Below are 22,166 nucleotides of genomic sequence, written 5' to 3'. Positions count from 1 at the left end.
GCAGCCGTGGAGGGTCTCCACACGCTGTTTGTCAGTCTGTCGCCATGGAAACCAGAGGAGCGCACGCTTCGGATTACATCTGCATCGTCGAGAGCCGAGGTCACGCAGGACCTGCAGTGGTCTTCAGTGCGACTGACAGGAGCTTGGGCTTCAGGAGAACCACACATCACGTGCCTCTTTTCATGATCTGATTGCTTCAGATTGAGATTGTCCATCCGCAGCTGAAAGTGAGACTGAAAGGGCTGGTGTCCTCGCTCAGCCTCGCCTGGCGTCTTCATCGTCCTCCGCTGCTGTCACGCTGAAGAACATCTGTGTCCCTGCAGAAGCTCTAACTGGACTCAGGTGGACCCACTCTGAACCCGCGGCAGGTTGCATCCGCTTCGCCGGCTCTCGCCGCCACTAATGCGCCGGGGAATATTCGGGTCATGGAGCAGCCCAGCGGGGGAGGTTGGACGGGCCAAGTGGCGTCTGAGAGAAGAAACAATCATCTGGAGTCTGGAGCGGTGCCGACGCCACGGGAGAGACCTGCGAGATTCGAGATGAAGCACGCCACCTGCGAACACACTCAGACCTGTGCAAACCATGGACCAGCTCACCTTTCCAGCTGGGCTTCTGCATCCAGCCTCTTTCCCTCCCGACTCTCACTTGCCCTCCTTGTTTTACAGTGATCTTCTGTGGATGTGATTCTGACAACATTTCAGCTTCATCTCTGCTGCTCAGCGCACAAAAATATCTACTGTATGCAACAAAAATTAATCCTGAATTGAATATAAATTACCGCAATTTCTGGAATACAGGCCTTCTTGCTGTCAAGACATAAAGCCTCACGATATTAGATCAACAAAATGAAGCGCTGACTGGCTGTTTGACCGCGTGTGTCCTTAACCGGCCGTTTCCACAGGTCCTTCGGTGCAGTGGTGCCGAGTGACACCGCCACATACACAACAGAACTAGCAGCAACTAGAAGAGCTGCTATTTGAAGTGAACTATTGGAGCTGGCTGATGTTGAGGAGCTCATTTCTCTTCAAGTCGGTCCAAACATGCGCATGCACTGTGACAATTGGGGGGCGGAGTTAAGAGGGAACGGTTGCAGTGCAGGTTTCACACGACAATACACAGAGAGCAGACGCCAGTCAATGAAGTGTGCTGTCTGTCCAGTGCCCCCAATGGTCTAATGTGCCTTCAGTGACGCGAGTTAGTTTACTTCGTGTATTAGAAGATTCTTGATATATATATATATATATATATATATATATATATATATATGTATATGTAATATACAATTCCAAAACAATTGAATGCTTATATTTTTTTTTATTAAAAATGTAAAAAATGTTAAATTTCACACATGTTCCATTCCTTCATGTGAATTACACAAATTGTCAAGAAATTGAAAAATATTTTAACGCTATTATGAACTATTGCAGACACAGCCGACGACGGGTCCCTCACAGTGGTGTGGATGACCGCTCAGGGAGTTTGTGGGTTTGCTCAGACACATGAAAAATGAGAGGGAACATTGCTGCTGAGCTCTGGCTCCATCTGCCAACCAGCAATGTGAAGCCATGAACGGAGCGAAGCCCCTCGCTAGCACCAGCTGATGCGAAGCTACAGGACAGTTTCAAAGCTTTGTTAGCTCACGTGGCCAGGATCCAGCAGGTGGACTTCAGGTCCCCGGTTTGACCTCTGACCTCTCCCTGGACGCCACAAGAAGTGAGCATCAGCAGCTGCCTGGTGTGTGTGTGTGTGTGGACCTGGCTTATCCAGAGGTCCAGCCTCAATTCGAGGATGAAACATCAAACTAACTGGGTGATTCTAACTGGGTTCCGGTCTGGTTCTGAGTCCTGGTTCAGGTGAGCCTTGTGTTTAGGGGAAGAGGCTGGGGAAAGGGTGATGGTCCCCACAAGGACGGAGAGACAGGCATTGACCAGCAGCCGCTCTCCTGATCACAGCAGGGTGAATCTGGAGCTGCGAACACTAACATCTCGTCACATCGACGATTCACGAGTCTGCACTTTGGAAAATGACCGCCAGACGAGTCGCCGGTGAAAAGCAATTTGGGTGAAATGGCTGAGCAGTTGTGGAGAGCAGCGGCGCTGATGAGGTCTGAAGAGGATGGAGTGTCGTCTCAGGCTTTAGACTTCAAAGGAGCGGCGGGTGCGGGCTCCTCGCCCCGCCTCACCTCTGACCTCTGGTCACCGAAGCACCGCTGCGGCTCCTGAACGCCCCCTGACTGAGATGAAACATGGAGGACTTGAGCAGGAAGAGGGCTTCAGCCATTCACCCATCCTCCCTGAGCGGTCCGATCTGACCTCAGCTCACCAGAACCTTCCCACTTTCGCCTGTGACTTTTGACTTGGTGTGACATCACGATCACCTGAGCCCATGAGGTCATGTGATCACCGGTGCTCAAAGCTCAAACACAGACCACACCAAGAAGGGGGAAGGGCAACAGCATGTGTCTGCCTCGAACCAGGAAGTGGGTGGAAGAAGGTTCTCCTTCATCTCTGAGGACTGAGCTCCATGAATATGAGCGCTCCAGTTGACCGCTGACAGACGTGAACACGCACACCTATCTCAGTGAGGACCTCTCACCCTAAACTTACACTCAGTTATCTCGTAGCATTAACCCTCAAATGAAGGCTTAACCTCCTGGGGACCAGCCAAAAGGTCCCCACAAGCATAGCTAAACAAGGCAGGCCCACACACACACACACACACACAGATCTGCAGAGTCTTGTTGCCTGCTTTCCTGGAGCGGGATTGCCAGTCAACAGGAATCAGATCCTGCTCTTCCTGTCCAAACACACTGAGAGTTTCTCGCTCGCTGTGTTTGACTGACAGCTCTGGCGTCCGAGGGCTCAGCGCTGTGTACACCGAATGTCAGCCCTCGGTCCGACAACTGTCTGTCAGGCTGGCCAGAGGCGGGGCAGACGTTGCCTGGGCGACGCCACAGCCTGTGAGGAGGGATGCGTGGCTGGACTGCAGATGGACGCTGCTGTCTTCACCTGAGCTCCACAGAGATCAGAGCTCATGGTGGTCGGCATCTCACGGTGGCTCGGGCCGACACCAGCAACCACTTCCACAGATGGAGAACAGGCGACTCCACTGAGATGCTCATACTCCACACGCGTCTTCTTCACATGTCCATCACTGACTTCAGCATCTTGAGAAGATTCAGGCAAAGTCGTCATTTGGAGAGCAACCAGCTGTGTCTGCAGACCCTCCTCACAGCAGAGCCCATCTTGGTTGTGCTGCTGGAGCAGGAACATTTACATGACCCACACTACACTACAGACTTCAGCTATCGGTCGGAGACTTGCCACCTTCAGAGGTTCTCTGATGACTCTGCCATAGTTGGACGTACCAGCAAGGGTGAGGACACTGAGTACAGGAGGCTGCGGTGGAGGACTTTGGTGCTTGGTGTGAGCTGAACCATCTGCAGCAAGTCCAAAGAACTGGTGGTGGACCTAAGGAGGACCAAGTCTCCTGTGACCCCCGTGTCCATCCAGGGGGTAATGTGGATATGGTCGAGGACTATAAATATCTTGGGGTCCTCGTAGACTATGAACTGGACTGGGCTCAGAACACTGAGGCCCTTTACAAAAAAGGACAGAGTCCTCTCTACTTCTTGAGGAGGCTCAGGTCCTTCAACATCTTCGGGACAATGCCGAGGATGTTTTATGAGCCGGTGGTGTCCAGTGCAATTCTGTTGGCTGTGGTTTGCCGGGGCAGCAGATTAAGGGTGGCGGACGCTAACAGACTCAACAGACTCATCCGCAAAGCTGGTGATGTGGTGGGGGTGAAACCGGACTCCTTGGAGACGGTTATGGAGAGGATCTGAGGAGCATCCTTGGTTTCAACATCACCCACCCGCTCCATCTGCTCCTGGTCCAGTACAGAAGCACACGGACCAACAGACTGAGACTGCCCAACTCAAAGACTGAGCGCCACAGGAGCACCTTTCTTCCTGTGGCAGTAAAACTGTTTAATTCATCCCTGAAAAATGAAGGATTCTGTCATGGCTCCGCTTCCAGGCTCCGAGTCCTGGTTTTGCTTTTTTCCCCTCTGTTCCTTTGGCACACGGCTGGAGCCGATTAACCTGATGACTTGTCTTCAAGAACACCTGGGCTCCAGCAACGTGTGCCAGACCGTTATATATTTATTCCCATGATTTGTTCCCAGTGTTGTTCTTCGTTTCCATGTTCCCTGTGATGTGTCCACTCGCTCCTGTGTTTTTTGGACTTCTCGTTCCTCTTGGTAACTCCTGGTTCTCGTGTCTCTCCCTCTCTGTTCAGCTTCTTGTTTTGTGTGCTAGCCAGCTCATTTAACTCCTGGTTCTCATTGTTTCGGTCTCTCATGCTAGCCAGCTCATTTAACTCCTGGTTGTCATTGTTTCGGTCTCTTATGCTAGCTAGCTCATTTAACTCCCGGTTCCGTGACGCTTTCAGTTGTTTTCTTGTTTGTTTAATTATTAAATATTATTTATAATTCCCTCCTGCCTCCTGTGCCTATAACCACTTGCACTTGGGTCCTATACCACATCCCCTATACGTGGCTTTAGCTCCCTCGTCCCTTCGTCCCGTGACAGATTCTTTGGCATGTTTTTCTGATCACTCTGTCCTTGAATCTGCATGGCTTCCAAGCTCTTTGGTATAGCTTTTTGCACTTTATAATATTTCTTTTTTCATTTTATTGGGATATGTAGTGTACAGAGAATGTTACGAACAGAATTTCCCTCGGGATGAATAGTTTTTCTGATTTTCCAGATCAGATCAGACAAGTTACTTCTCAGATTGCGTCATTTTGAAGGTGAGCGGCTAATGCTAACAGCTACCTGTTTTTACAGACCTGGACACCTTCATGTCACGGTTCAGTGGGTCTTTCTGCTGCTTGGGGGACAATAGGTTGCTGAGCAGACAACACCATCAGCAGGTCCGAAACAGGAAGTGCATCACAGGCCTGGTGGTCACGAGCCCACGACAGGAGTGTCAGCCTCACCAGAACACCAGCGTGTGGTGGGAGGTGAGAGCGCCCCCTTCACCTCTTCTGTGAGAGCCGCACGCTCAAGCAGCCATCAGCAGCAAACTTGTGCGGAGAAAAGACGGCGCCCACGCAGGGCGGACCCAGGCCGTTGGAGCCAAATCTGGCTCCACTGGCCGTCGTGCACTCGGCTTAATGAAGCGTCAGAAACACTGGATGGAAGGAAGCTCAGTGCAAGAGTGTGGGAGGACAACAGGCAAACGGCTGCATCAAACGTCCTGCTCCGGCTCCCGCTGAAGAAACATGGCCCCGAGCAAACAGCGCTCTGTCCCGGGAGAGGTGAGGGTTCTATTCCCTGCTGCTTTCAACCTATCAGCAACACATGAGCGCGAGACAGGGGAACACGCCGCTGTCTAACATCTGCCTTTTCACGGCTGGAGGCTTGCGAGTGTTGAGAAAAGACCATCATGCTAACCCAGTGTTTAAGTGGCGCACAGAGAGTCGACAGACCAGGAAGCGCCGCCCTTAAAAATGGACTGACATGACTGCCAGGGACGCCAGATCCCAATCCTCTTCTGCATCAGCGCGCTCAGGTGGAGCAGCCGGCGCTAGCATGCGAACCTTCCGCCACAGCACGGTCTGTCGCTTGGTTCCAGCGTGTACAGACGCCTCCGGGTGTTTACACACATTATGATCAACCTTCCGTCTCAGCTTCTCCTCAAAGCTTCTGACCTTTTCCGTCCCTCAGCACACACATTCCAAGCAGCACTTCCTGGAAGGCTTCAGATGTGACTCACTCCCCGACATGTCGTGCCACTCCTGCCACAGACACCTGAGGGTGACCGGCCCCCAACTCACCGCTGGGTCCGCTCCTCAGTCGGGTGGCGCTCGTCCTTGCCGGGTGTCACACTAAAGGTCAGCGTGTGGACAGGGACGGCACCAGTGCAGCCGAGAGAAAGAGCCGTCCAATAAATCTCCGGGGAGCCTTGTCACCTGGGAGCCGCAAAGGTCACCGCCTCACGGAGAGAAGACGCTCATTAAACGGTCCCTTTTCTTTCATTCCAAAATGCCACTTCCTGCACAGGTTAGCAGGGCGCGAGTGAGAACTGCGCCTAATACGACAGCTGAGTGTTTTGTTTACTCTGAAGCAGCTCAGGAGCAAGACACGTCAGCAGGTCCCATCAACCGCCAATACATTTTCATTAGCACGCTAGCTAGCTAGCTAGCTAGCACGCCAGGAGACAGCTGCCGTACTAGCAAGCAGCTTGGCAGCACACAGACAACCTCGTCACGCCCCGAGGTCGATGAGTGTTGTCTGAAGCCCCTCGGAGACGTCAGAGGTCCATTCACGAGGACGACGCCACCGAGTCCTCTCACACCGACACAGCTCTGGTTCAGGCACCGGGCCAGTCAGGATCCTCATACGACACGTGGAACTAAAGTAGGAGGGGCTCAAAAGCGTCTCTCTGGTGGAAGTGAGCAAAACGCTGGCCAAATGTCCTGTCGCTCTGTCATTGTGAAAAGTGTTTGTTGCTTGAGCAACGATCAAGGCAGCGGCGCCCTCTGATGGCGAGGAGACACCTGGTGTGTGTCCTGTGCCACCACTTCATGCAGCTGTGTCAACAAGGCGTAGCTTTATTCTCATCTTATACACAGAGAATATGACACACCAACTGATGATGTCAGGTTCGGAGCCAGTCCTTTGCCAGTTAAACTGGGCTCGGGAACCGTGGGGCTCTCAGTGAGCTGCCAGTGGTGTGGACTCGGCCCGTCCACCGCAGGTCCCGGGTGTCTGTGATGGCAGGTTCTGCTACCATGGGAAGGTCCTGATCCACAGGTCTGTGGGGGTCGCTTGGAACCCGGTCCACATGCCGTGACCTGGATCAGCTGAAACCACCAACAAACGCACGGCAGCGCCACACTGAGGCTGTGCCTGTCTTCTGTCTCTGGCGCGGCGACCCGCAGGCGGCACTGAGCTGCGGGTCAGGCTGCGGGACGTTGGGAGCAAACATGCTTGTTTCCCTTTTTCCACAACAGCTACTCGGCTCTGGACGGCTTCCTGACGAACTCACACAAGTTTGATGGCAGCCTGGTTTCCACTCCAGCACGAGCCGCCGATCGCAGCGCCGGGACCTTCTCTTCTCACTGCCCACAAGTTGGAGGCCTCGTTTCTATCGGGCCAGTCTGATGCTTCACCAATGAAACCTCATGAAGTAAACCCACCCACTCCGGCCCGCTCTGTGTCTGAACCACGGGTCCAGGCAGACTGTTGGGGGAGGGGCTCCACCCTCCACCCACGATGGTGCAGAGAGTCGTCAGCCTGGCAAACGCTGGTGAGGCAATATTTGATCAGCACTCACTGCTAATGTGCGTTCAAGATGCAAATATCAAATCAGCAAGCTGCTGTTTGCTTTCCAAACAGCGAGTGACGGATTCTTCCTCTGCAGCGGCGCCGCGCTTACGCAACGTGGCAGGTTGCACTTTAACACGGCCGCGTTGGCTTCAGCTCTCGCTCCATCAATCTGAGGTCACGGGGGCAGCAGCTGACGCTGGAAGGTCCAGACCTTCCTCCCCAACATGGCTCGCCTGGGTCTGCTCTGGCAGAAGCTCTCAAACAAGCTCCTCAAAGTGTGTTCTGTGGAGGCCTGGGGCGAGACCTGCCACTCTGCTATGAGGCGTGCAGCTGTGTGAATGTTGAGGTGAGCCAGTCCAGCACAGGATCAGGCCAGTGACGAGGGCATGAGGACACACAGAGTGAGTCAGGTGTGTTTTGGGAGTCCAGACCGCTCCAGCCACGGGTGAGGACCTCACAGCTGGGGACAGGCGAGAAGGTCCAGGAGTGACCGCCAAACACAGTCCCAAACTGGCTGCACCAGACTGGACAGCAGGAGACGGCGACAGTCGTGGAGAGTTGGCCTCACCATCGTAGCTTTCATACAGGAAGCTCTAGATGACGACACTGGTCGACTCTGAGGCTCTGGATCGGTGTTGGTGTCATGAGATATCCTCATAGGTTGCTTCATCATGAAACAGTTTCAAGAGAGAGTGTGGTGTCCCACAGGTGGAACAGAACCAGCACGTATTCACGGTGACCAGCATGACACCATCATTATCAGGATCTTTTTGTGTCCAGATCACCACCCCACTGACTATAAATAAACTCATCCCGCGACTCCTCCTGACTCACTGTCGGCGCTGGAAGTTCTGTGCTGTCGTCTCCATGATTGTCCTTGGCCTCAGACTGAAGGCTGACAGCCGGGAGAACAGAAACTGCCTCTCGTCACTGGAAATTGCAAACGGCAGCGAGCTCAGGTAAAAGACTGCGGCCGAGTTCCTCGCCGTGTTTACTCCCTGAGAAGAAGGGCGAGGATAACAGCCTGTCATACGCTGACACATCAGCCTTTGTTAGAGAAATGACTTCGCTCCTCACCCAGCTCCGCCACTCGGCCTACTGGACAAATTGTCCATTTAGCGAGCGGCGGCTAAATGGAAGCGCGTCTTCGGCGTGTTGCTCTGCCGGAGCACAAAGAACCAGGGCAGATAGGAATCCAATTATCCCAGGCGAATAGTGGATGTCTCATTTAAGATGTGCCGCGCTACTGACAGTAATGGCACCCGGCGCCGTTCTCCCAGAGCCACTCTCTATCAATGACATCATCTGGCACTCCACGCTAACTCATGTGGCGCCATACACGGGGGGCCGTCATCATGAGGCTGCTGAGCGAGAGAGTTACTCACATGTAGCGCAGGTGTGGATTCTGGGCGAAGGCTCGGGCCTGGATCACCTTCAGGCTGCAGTTCATGATGGTCCTGGAAGGAGAGCAGAAACAGGCTGGAGTGAGACATCTTCCCCTGAGAGCAGCAGGAGACCCAGCACCTCAGACTTCAGACCAACACCGCCGTCGGAACCAAATCTGTGCGCTGCCGTCCTACCTGCCGCGGGACGGTGACGTCACACTCGGCAGATACCAGTTGGTTTTTTTCCTGCAGAACAAAAAACGTCTCATATATAGCGCTGTCAATAGATTATTATTTTTGAATGTCAACTAATCCCATTGAGGCTGAGTTAACTGGCGATTAATGGCAAATATCTGATCTGAATGTAGCTTAAAAGAAGCAGTTCTCAGCACCAGAGTGGCCGATAATGTGGCCGATGCTAGGCTGTTAGCGTGTTGCGGAGCCTCGTGAGAGCCTCTGAGCTTCCTCTGAAGAATGTTCTGGACAGTATCTGTCAGCTGGTTGGAGCCAACACACGTTTGCATGAGGAAACCTTATTGGCCACTCTGCTGTTGAATCTTCCTTGGACTGCAGGAAGAAACACTGGCTTTGGTGTCACATGACCTCAGCCAGGCCCCAAAACGTCTGCCCAAGAGCCTGACTCGGCTCTTCAGAGTCTGACAGTTCATCCCACTCACGGGTGTATGACCCCGTCAGCTGCACCAAGAGTCCATGCGTAGGTTTGGTTCTGATGCTGCAACAGGCAGGTATCCAACACTCGTTGTGATCCAAGCTCAGGTGCTTGGTATGTCAGACGCGTAACCAGCGATGGAGAAGGGAAATTCAGTGATCAACTGTGACTCTGGGTTATTGCTTCTTCTGTCTTCATCTCTTCTTTTTGTTGGGACGCGTGGTTCTGTCTCTGTCCACTGGGTTGGCATGGTTCGTTCTTCTGCCAGCTTGAAGCCCTGGCTCCAGGTTTTTCTCCACTCTGACGATGAGTTTAGGGTCACTCGACGGACGAGTCATTGGAAGTGTCTGGGCTCCTTCTCTCGCTGGAGAAGCTTCTCTTCCACTGCTGTTTAAATTCCAAATTTAACTTCCCGCTGCATGTATCGTACTCACCCCGGAGCCCGTCTGGAAATAGAAATTCTCTTTGAAGTTGCGTTTGATGAAAGATTGGTGAACTGGCGTGTCGGTACAGTAGCGACAGCCTTCATCCTCAAGGAGGAAATGAGTGTGAAATTAGACTTGTCTTTGTTCCGTCCAGGCTCGGCCGAGCATCAGTTGACCTCACGGAGAACATGAGGCTTCTCCGGAGGGAGGACTGGAGCTGTTGGTCGTGAGGATCATCCCGGCACACGAGCAACAGGAGGGTCTGCTGTCAGAGTCCCACTGAGCCACTCGCACTTGAAGAACCTGTCCGGAGGTGAAGAAGCTTTTGACATGTGCCTGGTGGCTCTAATTCCAGAGATTTGTCTCTGTTGTGCGACATTAGCGCAACAGTTTTCCTTCTGTCTGAAGTGTGAGAGCAAAGAGAGACAAGAGCGTTCAGATTTACAGACTGAAAAATCAATGTTTCAAGAGAAGCCAACGCCGCACAGCTTTTATGCGTCTCACTACCTGAAGGACAAAAAAGAAAACACGAGTCTTTAGAAGAAGAAATCACATTTCCTGTTGCCAAGAACTTGTTTCATCCAACCCAGGAAACGGTCTCACATCCAGACATCACATCCACCAGCATCCTCTTCCAGTCCAGCGCCATCACGCTGGAGTCACATGCTCATCCAGCTAGTCAACGTATGGCCCTGGGGTCACGTGGGGCCATTTCTGCCAGGTAAAGTGTACAAGCGAGCAGTTGCAATGAGTGTGTGTTGTCATCATCCCACTCCTCCCAAAACCCTCCACAGCTGATCAAACTCCTGCTTTGTCTTGGGTCCGCCAGGAGCCACGGCTGTTCAACTTCACACTTGATGCCACAGGATGTGGCCAGAAACAGGTGAAGGGGCTTTTCATACTGCGGGTTCTGTCTCGTGTGGGTCTGAGTCTGATGCGCCCCCTGCTGTGCGCCTCAGGCCATGTCCCTTTTTTCCTCCTCAGCTGGGGGCGCTCTGCACACAATAGCTGCTTTGTGACCCACGATGAAGCAGGTCTCAAGGAAGTCGCCATCAGCCAAGCGACAACCTGTTTGCCTTGACCTCCTTATTTCTCGGGCACTTCTTAGCTCTACGAGTCGTCCTCCCCTCAGAACTGAACCGATGACGGAGCAGAGCCACGGCTGGAACAGAGTGCGGCGTTTCACAGCCAAAACTAAACATGAAAGAGTCTTGTCATGTTTGTTTTACAAGGAAATAACAGCAGAAACAAGCTGCGTAATACGCAGCGTCTGGATTGGTCCACGCTGCTCTCACGACACCTTGACAGTGAGAACAGTGACTGTCGAGTGCAGCGTTATTCACTGAAGCAAATCTGTCTGTCAATAACGTCAGGTGTTGATCAGCCTAATAAAGGAGAAAACACCTGAGGTACCAAACCCCCGCACACATCGCCAATACTGTTCCCCAGTACGAGTCTCCTGCAGCTGAAGCTGCTCACCTCAGCCTTCTGGGAGTCTGAGTTTGAAGTTGTTTTTGACTATGCATCTATCATGTTTGTGTGGAGTCGTGCTGTACACGAGGTTTCCAGCATCTAGCACCGAGTTAGCACAGTGAGACACAATGAGGAGCTTCTGATCCGCCTCCCTGACTGGTGTTACCCACACTCCCTTTCATCTCTGCAGATCGGGTCTCGTCGCAGACGACGCAGGTTCAAACCCGACAGAGGAAGTCTTCAACGTGGTCCTCGGACGAAGCCACCTGTTGTCATGAGACCCGGCTTCCACCATCAAAAGTGGCTGCTATTTCAAGTCAGATGTAAACGGCAAACAATCCTGAAATAGACAATAATCCCTCCACTGATCACGACGCTCGGCGGTGCGGCTTCATGCGGCGCTCGACTGTGGGAAAACCAGACTCCCGCTCGCTCGCCCAGCAGCAGGAGAGAGAGATGGTAATGAGAAAAATGCTAATTCAGACGAGGAGATATTACACTTGGCCTCCCTGATGAAGGATCAAGGGGATGAGGCGAGAGGCCTGCTCTGACTCTGAGGGTGATACGCTTCTCTGAGGAGAGAAGAAAGAAGTGGAGGAGGTCAGAGCGGGAAAGGGAGGCAAGTGTCCTTCTGGATCCGCTGCTTCAATAGGAGAGACCAGAATAAAAGGATCACCATGTTACAGCCGGATCCCTAATTCAATTTTCCCTGCTGCTCATAGCTCCGTCTGACCAGCGGTCGGAGGAGACTGTTTCAACAGCAGCTCCAGTTTGGAGGAATCTTCACGTCACCCGACCGTCCTCTCCTTCTGAGGCTCCCTAGGAGACAGTCCTCATGAGGCATTTTCAAGAGCTACCAGCTTTTGCTTTGCCTGCTGACATATTTGAGGCATTGGTGAGTCCCACAGAGGGGCACGAGTCTTCCTGGGTCCACCAGGGGTCGGGAACCTTTTGGACCGCCGCAGACATCTTCAAATGAGAGAACTGCACACAGCGAAATGTAAAGTGAAGACCAATCGTTAAGACTCAGAGCTTCTATTTTAAGAATTATTCCAATGAATCACAAAGTTACAACAACATGAGTGGAACTGCTCCTCATGCGGCAGGTCCACAGCGCCACCTGTTGACTAGTGTGGTCACAGCAATGAAGGCACTTGAACTGCAGTTCAGAAGACAAGCTGTTGGCGACTCGCCTGACTAGGTCCGCATTGGTGCCATCACACTCAACAACACACTCAGTTACGGTGATCTAAACGGTTCCCATGATGCTTTGCAGTCCTGTCAACCTACAGTACCACAGTGGTTAATCGTTGCAATGTGGCTCCGCCTCCAGAAAGAGAAGCGGGATGAGGAAGGAGTACGCGTTGGTCTGGTGTGACCAGGCTCAACCGCTGTCATGATCAACCACTGCCATTGGTTGAGTGGGCTGCAGAGCATCATGGGAAGTCACCATCACAGAGCTTGTTATTGAACGTGATGCCGCCTCAGCATCATGTGACACTAAACCTGCTAACTCCGTGGATAAACACTTGGACCTGGCTTGTGAGCCCGGGGTTCCTGAGCTCTGCCATCGGCCATGATGTCTGCTGATGACATAGTGATTCCTGGTGAGGAGGTTGAGGGGAGGCGAGGGACGAGTGAGGCAGGGTGATGATGAGGGAGTGAAAACAGTCACAGGATTTGGAGTCGATCATCAGTGACAGACTGAGATGAAGGAGGTGGAGATGACTCAGAAGCAGCCACTGCCACGGAGCCAGTCAGAGATGGAGATGCTGAGATGGGTAGTGACTGGAGTCATCAGCAGCAGTGACAGAGGTTTGGACTCGTGGAGATGAGAGGCAGAGTTGGACCAATGGAGAGGAGGTGGACCAGTGACTGGTGAGAAGACCGGTCTGACTCACAGTCTCTGCAGGCCAGAGTAGAGCTCCATGTCCACGTCCCGGAGCGTCTGCAGGCCCGTCCAGTTCTCGATGTGTCTGTGAGGAGAGAGACACACAGTCAGTCGGGTTCAGCAGCGACAACAGATGCAAGTCGCTGTCAAACCCCGGGATGAAGCCACAATCATTTCACTAGCAATTATTGTGACGACGCCGCTGCGGGGGGGGAGGGGGGGAACTCTTCAATGTCGCTGGATGAAAGAAGTGAAGCCATCTAAATTGCTTTGGTAAAAAAAAGTTGGAGGGAAAATGACTTGTTTGTTTGGAAGTGAAATGGGCGACACACGCGAGGGCGCGCCGCTTTCAATTACGGCTGGAAATGAGTGGCTGCGTGGGGACACGCCGCGCTTTATTGCTCCGGAGTGGAAATGTGATTACAAATCCAAGGGTTTGCTTTCTTCCGCCCAAATGTCAGATTTGAAGTCGGTGCCATGAACTCAACGCTCGGTGGGAACGCTGATGCGAGCTGCGCCACGGCGACTCGGACATGTCAGCGCCGCCAAACAGCTGCTCGATTGCCAATGAGATTGGGAAGAAGTCATCTGGAGATCAAGAGCAGTCATTCACTCACACCATCTGATCGGTTAAGACTCGGTCCAGACGGCCAGAGGTCGGGGGGGTCAGGGGTCGGCACGGGTTGATCGTTTCAAGACAGTCAGGAGTCAGTCTGTCTCGAGTCAGGCCAGAAATTGACTCTCAATTTTGGTCCCCTAAGCTGAATGTGCAGCATCTGCTGTGGTGAGCTCTGAAGGGCTCCAGAGCTTCACTCCACATGGTTCTCAAGGACCTGATTTCAAACAGCAGCTAATGGCTGTCGACCGAACCTGCTCTCACCAAGACACACGTTGTGTGCGTGTGTGGTGCGCTGCTCTGCATGAAGCAGGCTCACAATCACTGAAGGATTTAGCCCCAAAAGTTTACTGACAGAAGGTGTTCTTGCACAGTGATTCTTAACCATAGTTGAGCCGCGTGTGTCCCCTAGAGGGCCACCTGAAGTTTCTTCGCTTCACCCCTCTGGGCCGTGAGACGCTCAGTTCCGACCCCTGAGCCACGTGTGGTGGCAGCAGTGAGTCAGTGAACTGACCTGACAGCTGCGCACTGTGATAGTCACCAACTATGGAGAAGGTCTTGGAAAGACAGAATGATAAAGAAAGTGATGGCGCCCCCTACAGTAAACACTGTTCATAAAAGCACCAGTTGAAGCAGTTTCGAAAATTGATTACAACATTTTATGGCGAAACTTCCATTTACTTTTATTTTCTTTGGAGTTAAAATCTATTATTTGTATTTTATCATTTCTGATATTTATTTAAATCAGAATTGTATTCAGTTTTTCCAATTTTCTCAACAGTTCACATCAGGTGTCATTTTCTTTCTTCAGTAAATGTGATGAACAGGACCTGCACCTGCGTCTGCTGCTGGTTGGACTTTTGCATGACAAACAAATGTCTTTGTTGCGCTGATCACATGGTTTCATGTCACTTCACAAGGCTTTGCTTTGTTTACGTGTCAGTAGATTCAATATGGTTCTTGATCACAAATGAAGTCAAGAGTCTTCCATTCAAGGAATAGAACTGATGCGTGGTGGGCCCCACGATCAAAAAGGTTCAGGACCCCTGGTCTAGCACATCACACACACACACGAACTAAAGTTCATGATTCAACGTTTGTTTTTATATCAGGAAACAGTGAAAATGTAAATGACAATAATGGGCAGCAGGATCAACAGTCGCAGCCCTTGTGGACACCACTGCGCAGACACATGAACGACTCGACGAGGCGTCACGCCCCGATTTAGAGCTGAGTGCAGCTCCAGCAAGAGGAGTCCTGAACAGAGAGCCAGATCTGAGTTTGTGAGTGACAGACAGAGCCAGAAACCCTGAAACACTCTCTTGATGTGGTGCGACCAGGCGTTCTGAGGACGGCCCGCTCTGAAGGGACCAAAACCGGATCAAACTGAACATGAAGAAGAGACTGTCGTCAGCACGTGCACAGAAACATGCGTGATGGTCCAACGTGTTGGAGAAGGCGCCGACATGCCACACATGGGCAACGCCTCTGAAGCTGCGCCACAACCGTTTCTGCCAAGGCAACAGACCCCGGCTCGGCTGAAGCACACGTCACCGCTCATTTCCTGATGTTAAATGACTGCAAACAACAACTTTGTCTGGAAACATGACGTGTTTTCCAAAAGGACCAGGTGAGGACACTCCCTTCAGTCATGGTTACTGAGGTTGGGTAACGCACTGCTCCTCAGGCTTTTAACTAGGGGGGCGTCTGGGCGTCCATTTCTCTTTCAGCCCGACACCCTCAATCTTTCATCAGCGCCTGCGTAATGCTCCAACCACAGTCTCATCAGATTTCTGTGAAAAGGAAGTTTCCGTGCAGTATTTTCGCTGAATATGATAAATACCCTGCACCGGCACCAGAAGCTTGGCACCAGAAGATTACAAGAGGACAAACCGGGTTAGTTTCCAACATGAACTGAAAGTCTTTTCATTGAATGAGCCACATGGCGACAATGCTGCACTGAACTCCCGTGAGAACTGCATGCAGCGTTTGCCAAACAACGCATGAACAACTTGTACAGATTTTATAGAGAAACACTTGCAGTTGTTGCCGTCCTTTTTCATGTATTGGCTGTAAAACATTTTCCAAACCAAAAAATGAAAAAGACAAGACAGACATCACTCAGCGTCTTTCTGACGGAAAAACAGGTCAGAATTGTTTTCTTGTTTGAATGTTTAACTTCAGAGAAGACTCACAGATTCACAGCTGATACAACTGTTCTATGCTTGTCTTGCATCACTACATGAAGGAAGGTGAACAAAACTATTGTCGAGATAGCATGTGATAAGTGAAATAATCATTATTTTAATGAATCAGAGTCAGTTATCTGAAGGAGAGAGTCCCATCCTCATCCCTTCATCAGATCTCCACCACAGAAGAAGGAGAAGACGTGGATCTGCAGCTGCTCCAGAAACATAGCTCCAGATCCCCAGGCCTTTCTGCATTATGAATTTGTTATTGTGACAACGTGTATGATATTTGACGCAATATGTTTGCTTTAATAAAGTTATACATTACTTTTGTACAAATATATGTTTACAGCCTCCTTTTCTTTTTACACAGCAAGTTATGTTGGTGGACAACATCCGTCCTGGCGTGACGTGGAGGGGAACGGGCGGCGGGTGGGGTTATGGGATGTGGGCGTGGCTATGGACGCCCTGTTTCAAATGCTTGGCTTTCGTTGCTCCGTATACAACACTCCAAATGAACTTCAGATGAGTTGAGATTATTTGTTGCCCCGAGCTAAACTGTTTACGACATGCTACTATTGAAACAGTAACACCGGCAACCTTTCCCAGCAGTGGGGAGTCGGCGGGAACACAGAAGCAGAGCGCACGTGGAGTTTCGACCACCGTGGCACAGATCGTGGGTGTCTGTCTGTTTGTGTTATTCATCAGTCGCGCAGTAGTCTCAAGTTTTGCCCTCAAGTACCAAGTCAGAACAGGCAGTGACGCCATGGTTTATGGCAGCGTTTTTCAACCGGATGCAGTTTCACCTCACCTCACCTGTCCGGAGACAGAGGCGGTGATATGATGCCATGAAATCATGACAGTGAGAAGGTGTTGAGGAGCAACCAAGGTGAGGAGATGATCCCATGGACTGGCTGCCATTCTTTCTCGCTACTCTCCTGTAGAGCTCCAGTGTGTTGATGCGCTGATCCCTCCCTCAGTCAAAGGACAAATGAACAGGGTTTTCTATAGGACTGTAGGCATAAGTGCACTTTGGCCCAGGTTCCTTCGGTGGTGCGACCAATGAACCAAGGGTGCCGTGGGTTGAAAAAACCTGGATTATGGAATGGAGTTTCAGATACGGTGACTGACAACGTGGGATCCTTTGAATCCGTCCGTCACTGACATTAATGTCTAGTCGCCGAGTCTAAAGTCACCACCTTAATAACCTGAGTCTGGTGCTCATCCAAGTCATGTGACTCCAGTCCACACCTCTGAAACAAAGTACCAGAAACACACACCAACCAGGGCGCCACACCAAATGTCCTCACCAGTACAGCTACACCAGGTACGCGCACACACACACCCATCTGCTGTAGAAACCTGTGATCTGGAGTGGAGAGGAGCTGCAGCCAGGACTGGAACCAAGCACCGACAGATTTGATCTCAGGCAGGACCATCTGTTGGGGGAGCATCCGGGGGCCACCGAGAACCACTTAGGTGCCAAGGCCCAAACCCACCCAAAGAGAAGCGGCTTGTTTGGCGGCTGAAGGCGAAGCCGAGCGAACACTGATATCTGCAGGTTTCTAGAGGAGCAGCGCAGTGCGTGACGCTCAGGAGCAGAGGGAGGTGGGGACGGAGCCGTGACATCCACATGGACACGCGCTCGTCGATCCACTCAGCCCCTGTGGTGCCGCTGCTTCAGACATCCACAGGAAGCCACTGTCACGTGTCACAAAGCCCCGTGTGCCAGGCCTGTAGGTGGCAGTATGGCGGACGCGTGTGCAGCGTGGTGAATGTGCAGGTTGCTGAAGTCTGACAACACCAGCGCCACCAGCAGGTGTTTCCCAAGAAGTGAATTTCGACGCCACTGTCATGTCATATTGGACTGCAGCACCTGAGTACAACCACTAGGAGAGGCTTTGATGCATGGATGACTGTGACTGTCCTGCGCCCCGTCTCTGACCTGAGCGATCTTGGCGAGACGACGGACGATCAGTGTGGTGCGCCCCCTGATGCTCGCTCCGTCGACTCAGGCCAAACCTTTGGTTTCAGAACCAAAGTTTGCAGCAAATGTGAAACTTGTGTTCTGACGACTGCCGGTGCTCAACAGCGCCTTCATGAGAGCAGGCGGGACCACGACTGCTCCAGTCCCCAGAGTCCTCAGTCCGAGCCAAACCTGTCAGCTGGTGCTGCTGGAACTCACAGTCCACAGGGAGGAGCGGGGCTCTGGGCCCGCCAACTGAGGCCTCAACAGCTTGAGCTGCAGGCGAGAGGCGCGACTCGCTAGGAGCCGGGCTCCTCGCCCAGGTCAGCCACTCGTCACTCGGGGAGAAGCCTCACAGCGGCGACGTCCCCTCCTGCAGCAGGAGCTGAGTGAGACTGATCTACAGTGGAGCTGCGCCACTGACTTAATGGGAAAATGTTTAATAAAACACAACGTCTCTAGCGTGTTGCAGCGATATCGATCTCCAGCAGGCTGCGGCGCCTTCTCCCCCAAAACACTTGAAGTCGAGACGTAACGGCGAAGTAGCACTTGTCCAGATTAAAACACACACACCCCATCAGTCACATCAACTGCCAGTGTGTGTTCAGACTTCGAGCTGCTGTGAACAAAATGGAGAAAAGAAGAGATTTGTTTTTATTGTGTTGCGCAATATTTGACTTCTTATTTAGGCATCAACTTTTCCCGCCCTGATGACGAATGTTTTTAATTCAGCACCAGAAGACTGAAAAAGACAAAGCGTCTCAATAAGCACGACTCATAATTTCGGTGGTGACTCCGGAGTCAGAGCAGCGATTCACCACTGCCAGCGAGCACAACTGGATGTAACTCCAGTTCTGTGAGGGCATGAACCCGACCGGTTGAGGGTGGAGCTTGTGAGCAAGTGATGTGCCCAGCGTCTGAAAACATGGAGGCGTTGGGGTTCAGTGAGGGGAGTGGCCTTGACTCAGTGCATGATGAGTCGGCTCCCGAACATCCAGCAGGTTCAGGTCTGACACCAGACTGAATACCATTCGGAGCTTGTTGTTATGTTCGGTTCTGGTTTTCATTTGTGCTGTTTCCTTTTCCTGTATTCTTTCCACCTTCGCAGCAGCACAGCTGGAACCCGTCAGCTAATCAAGCCCCACTGACTTCAATCACAGTCTGTGTTCCATAGCCAGACTTGAACCGTGTCTTCTGAAGGTCCGGTCCAGAGTTTCCGGTCGTGACGCTGATTCAGCAGAGCTGCAACCGCGTGCCGCGTAACCACAGCTTCCGAGCCGGAGAGTCAGTTTCTGCCACCGTCAGCACCTCCAGGTTCCAGATCGGGCTTGGGGCCAGCAGCCGGCTCCTGCGTGCTGGTGTGACCAACTTCTGCGAACAAAACCTCCCATCTGCCCAAGTACTGCAGCTGATCCGGTTCCATCTGCTGCCCGGGGGACCGGGATTCACAGACCTCTGGTTGTGGCTCTGGGCCAGATGCAGCCAGTTCTTGTGAGTTCCGTCGGTTTACACTGAGCTACAGAACAAACAACACAAATCTCCAAACCATCTTGGTTCGGTCGTCAAACATTCATGAGAAGACAATGTTGCGCTGTGACTCGCTGCATAACCTCGTTGAACACGAGTCAACATCGGCGGCCAGAGAGTTACAAGAGTTTACCAGGTTCCTTGAACACACCAGCAGAGGAGTCGTGGCGTCGGCCCCGAGAGGACGCTGGCTGCATCCTTGAGATCACCACAAAAACAACAGGCTGTCCAGCGTGCCAGAACTTTGACAGCCGGGTTCGGGTTGGGCCTTCGGGCTCCGACCACATTACATGACTGGACAGGCCAGATCTGGCCCCCAGGCCTCTAGGGTGACACCAGAGTCTCACATACTGTGATGCCCTACAGAGGCTCATGAGTTGCCCGCCAGCTTCTGGACCGTTTCCATGGCAACCAGAGGAGTCTTTGGTCCCGGGTTATGGACGGCGGCTGAGACCAACTCTGAACATCATTTCCTCATGGACCGAGCCGCTGAGAGCAGCGCTCGGCGGAGCGGAGAAGAAAAGCAGAACGTGCCGAGCTGGCCATATTGTGCTCAGAGCCGCGTTTAGGAGGCTTTGATTGCAGATTACGCCGCCATCTGTGGTTATTATCTGCCATCATGTCCGAGGCAGGAAGCATATTTGAAAACCCTCCTCTCCCCCCAAGTCCCCCAGAGTCCGGCGGTCCCAGCAAGGGAACTCTGCTGACCTCCTCCATCAGTGGACCCGGGGGGGGTGGAAGACCAGCTGGAGAAGCTAGTGGTCCAGCAGGTGGTGTGACCTCTGACCAGCAGGTGCCGGGTCTGAGCGCAAGTCTGGCTTCCTGGCATCACCCTCATCCTCATCTGAACTGAGATCTGTTCACGCTCATGAAGCAGCGGCGCAGGACGCGGCCGTGAAAAGAATAATTGTCTTTAATAAGATCTGATAAGACTGTGGAGGGGACGCTTAGATTATGACCACCTGCCAAGTCTGTTCGGGTCTCATTTTAGAGAAAAGGAAGATAAAAACACTGCAGGAAAAGAAAGAAGAAATAAAGGATGAAAGATGGATTGATGGAATAAAACAGACATGTTGAATGGGGACAAAGAACAGATGGAGTGATAAAAAGCCAAAAGGGCAAATGGATCCTTGGAAGAATGAATGAAAAGAGGAGAAAAGGAAGAAAAGATGAAAAAAGGAGGAGGGACAGATGGATGAGTGAAAGAAGGACTAATGAAAGGGAGGAAAAAGGAAACAAGAAGTGGATTCTAAGGGAGAGAAGGGAAAACAATGGAGTCAGAATGGAAGGCATGGAGCAAGGAAGGAAATAATGGAGGAAGGAAGGAAGTAATGGAGGAAGGAAGGAAAGAGTGGAGGAAGGAAGGAAATAATGGAGGAAGGAAGGAAGTAATGGAGGAAGGAAGGAAGTAATGGAGGGATAAAGGAAGGACAGAGTGGAGGGAGGAAGGAAGTAATGGAGGGATAAAGGAAGGAAGTAATGGAGGAAGGAAGGAAAGAGTGGAGGGTGCAAGGAAGGAAATAATGGAGGAAGGAAGGAAGTAATGGAGGAAGGAAGGAAGTAATGGAGGGGTAAAGGAAGGAAAGAGTGGAGGGAGGAAGGATGGAAGTAATGGAGGAAGGAAGGAAGTAATGGAGGAAGGAAGGAAAGAGTGGAGGGAGGAAGGAAGTAATGGAGGAAGGAAGGAAGTAATGGAGGAAGGATGGAAGTAATGGAGGGATAAAGGAAGGAAAGAGTGGAGGGAGGAAGGATGGAAGTAATGGAGGAAGGAAGGAAGTAATGGAGGAAGGAAGGAAGTAATGGAGGAAGGAAGGAAAGAGTGGAGGGAGGAAGGAAGGAAATAATGGAGGAAGGAAGGAAGTAATGGAGGAAGGAAGGAAGTAATGGAGGGATAAAGGAAGGAAAGAGTGGAGGGAGGAAGGATGGAAGTAATGGAGGGATAAAGGAAGGAAAGAGTGGAGGGAGGAAGGAAGGAAGGAAGTAATGGAGGAAGGATGGAAGTAATGGAGGGATAAAGGAAGGAAAGAGTGGAGGGAGGAAGGAAGGAAGTAATGGAGGAAGGAAGGAAAGAGTGGAGGGAGGAAGGATGGAAGTAATGGTGGAAACTTGAGTTGTCAGATATAATCGGGATGTTTGTTGATCAACATCAAACCAACAAACAAAAAGAGGCTGGGACCAGGAGCCTCTCCCTGGTTGCTATGACAGCAACCACAAATAAGCCCAACAGAAGGTAACCATGGTAACATGCAGAGGAGAGGTGATCTGTAGCAAAGATAGATGTCAAATGTCCGACACCTTCTCCTCTGATGACACGGACCGTGGTGGAGTGGAGTGGAGTGTGGTGAAGCAGACTGGAGGGGAAAGTCTCCGCTCCACCACCTGTGTCCTGTGGCGGCGAGGATGGCGGGATGAGGCGAGGCGAGAGACGTCAGGCTTGTTAGCAGCAGCCAGGGTGGCTGCCATGACTGAGAGCCATCAACATCCTCACAACAGAGTGGAAAACTAATCTGTTCATCAGCTGCGGAGCCGCTGAGTCAGCGTCTTGATGTGACTCACTTCTCATGAGTGGGACTCACTTCTTGTCCAGAGCTGGGCGACACTTCTGCCCCAGGAACATCAAATAGCCATGTTCTCTCCTCAGACTGGACCTGAGTGAGCGGCTCTGACATCATCATGGAGATGAAATCC

At 51.9% G+C, this 22,166-nt stretch overlaps 1 protein-coding gene across 2 annotated transcripts in view; it reads right to left on the bottom strand.

Annotated features, from left to right (window-relative positions):
• ntrk3b (neurotrophic tyrosine kinase, receptor, type 3b) overlaps positions 1–22,166 on the bottom strand; it is a 69,873-nt gene that overhangs the window by 38,503 nt on the left and 9,204 nt on the right. For both annotated transcript variants that reach the window (XM_053866729.1, XM_053866730.1), the window contains exons 2-3: positions 13,191–13,265; positions 8,722–8,793 (exon numbers count right to left, since the gene is read on the bottom strand). In XM_053866729.1, the coding sequence (XP_053722704.1) occupies positions 8,722–8,793; positions 13,191–13,265 (147 nt within the window). The remainder of the gene's footprint in view (positions 1–8,721; positions 8,794–13,190; positions 13,266–22,166) is intronic.

Source organism: Synchiropus splendidus, chromosome 5, assembly GCF_027744825.2.
Source record: "Synchiropus splendidus isolate RoL2022-P1 chromosome 5, RoL_Sspl_1.0, whole genome shotgun sequence".
Taxonomy (NCBI): domain Eukaryota; kingdom Metazoa; phylum Chordata; class Actinopteri; order Syngnathiformes; family Callionymidae; genus Synchiropus; species Synchiropus splendidus.
Note: the sequence above shows the minus strand (reverse complement) of the source record. Positions and strands in the feature narration are given on the sequence as shown.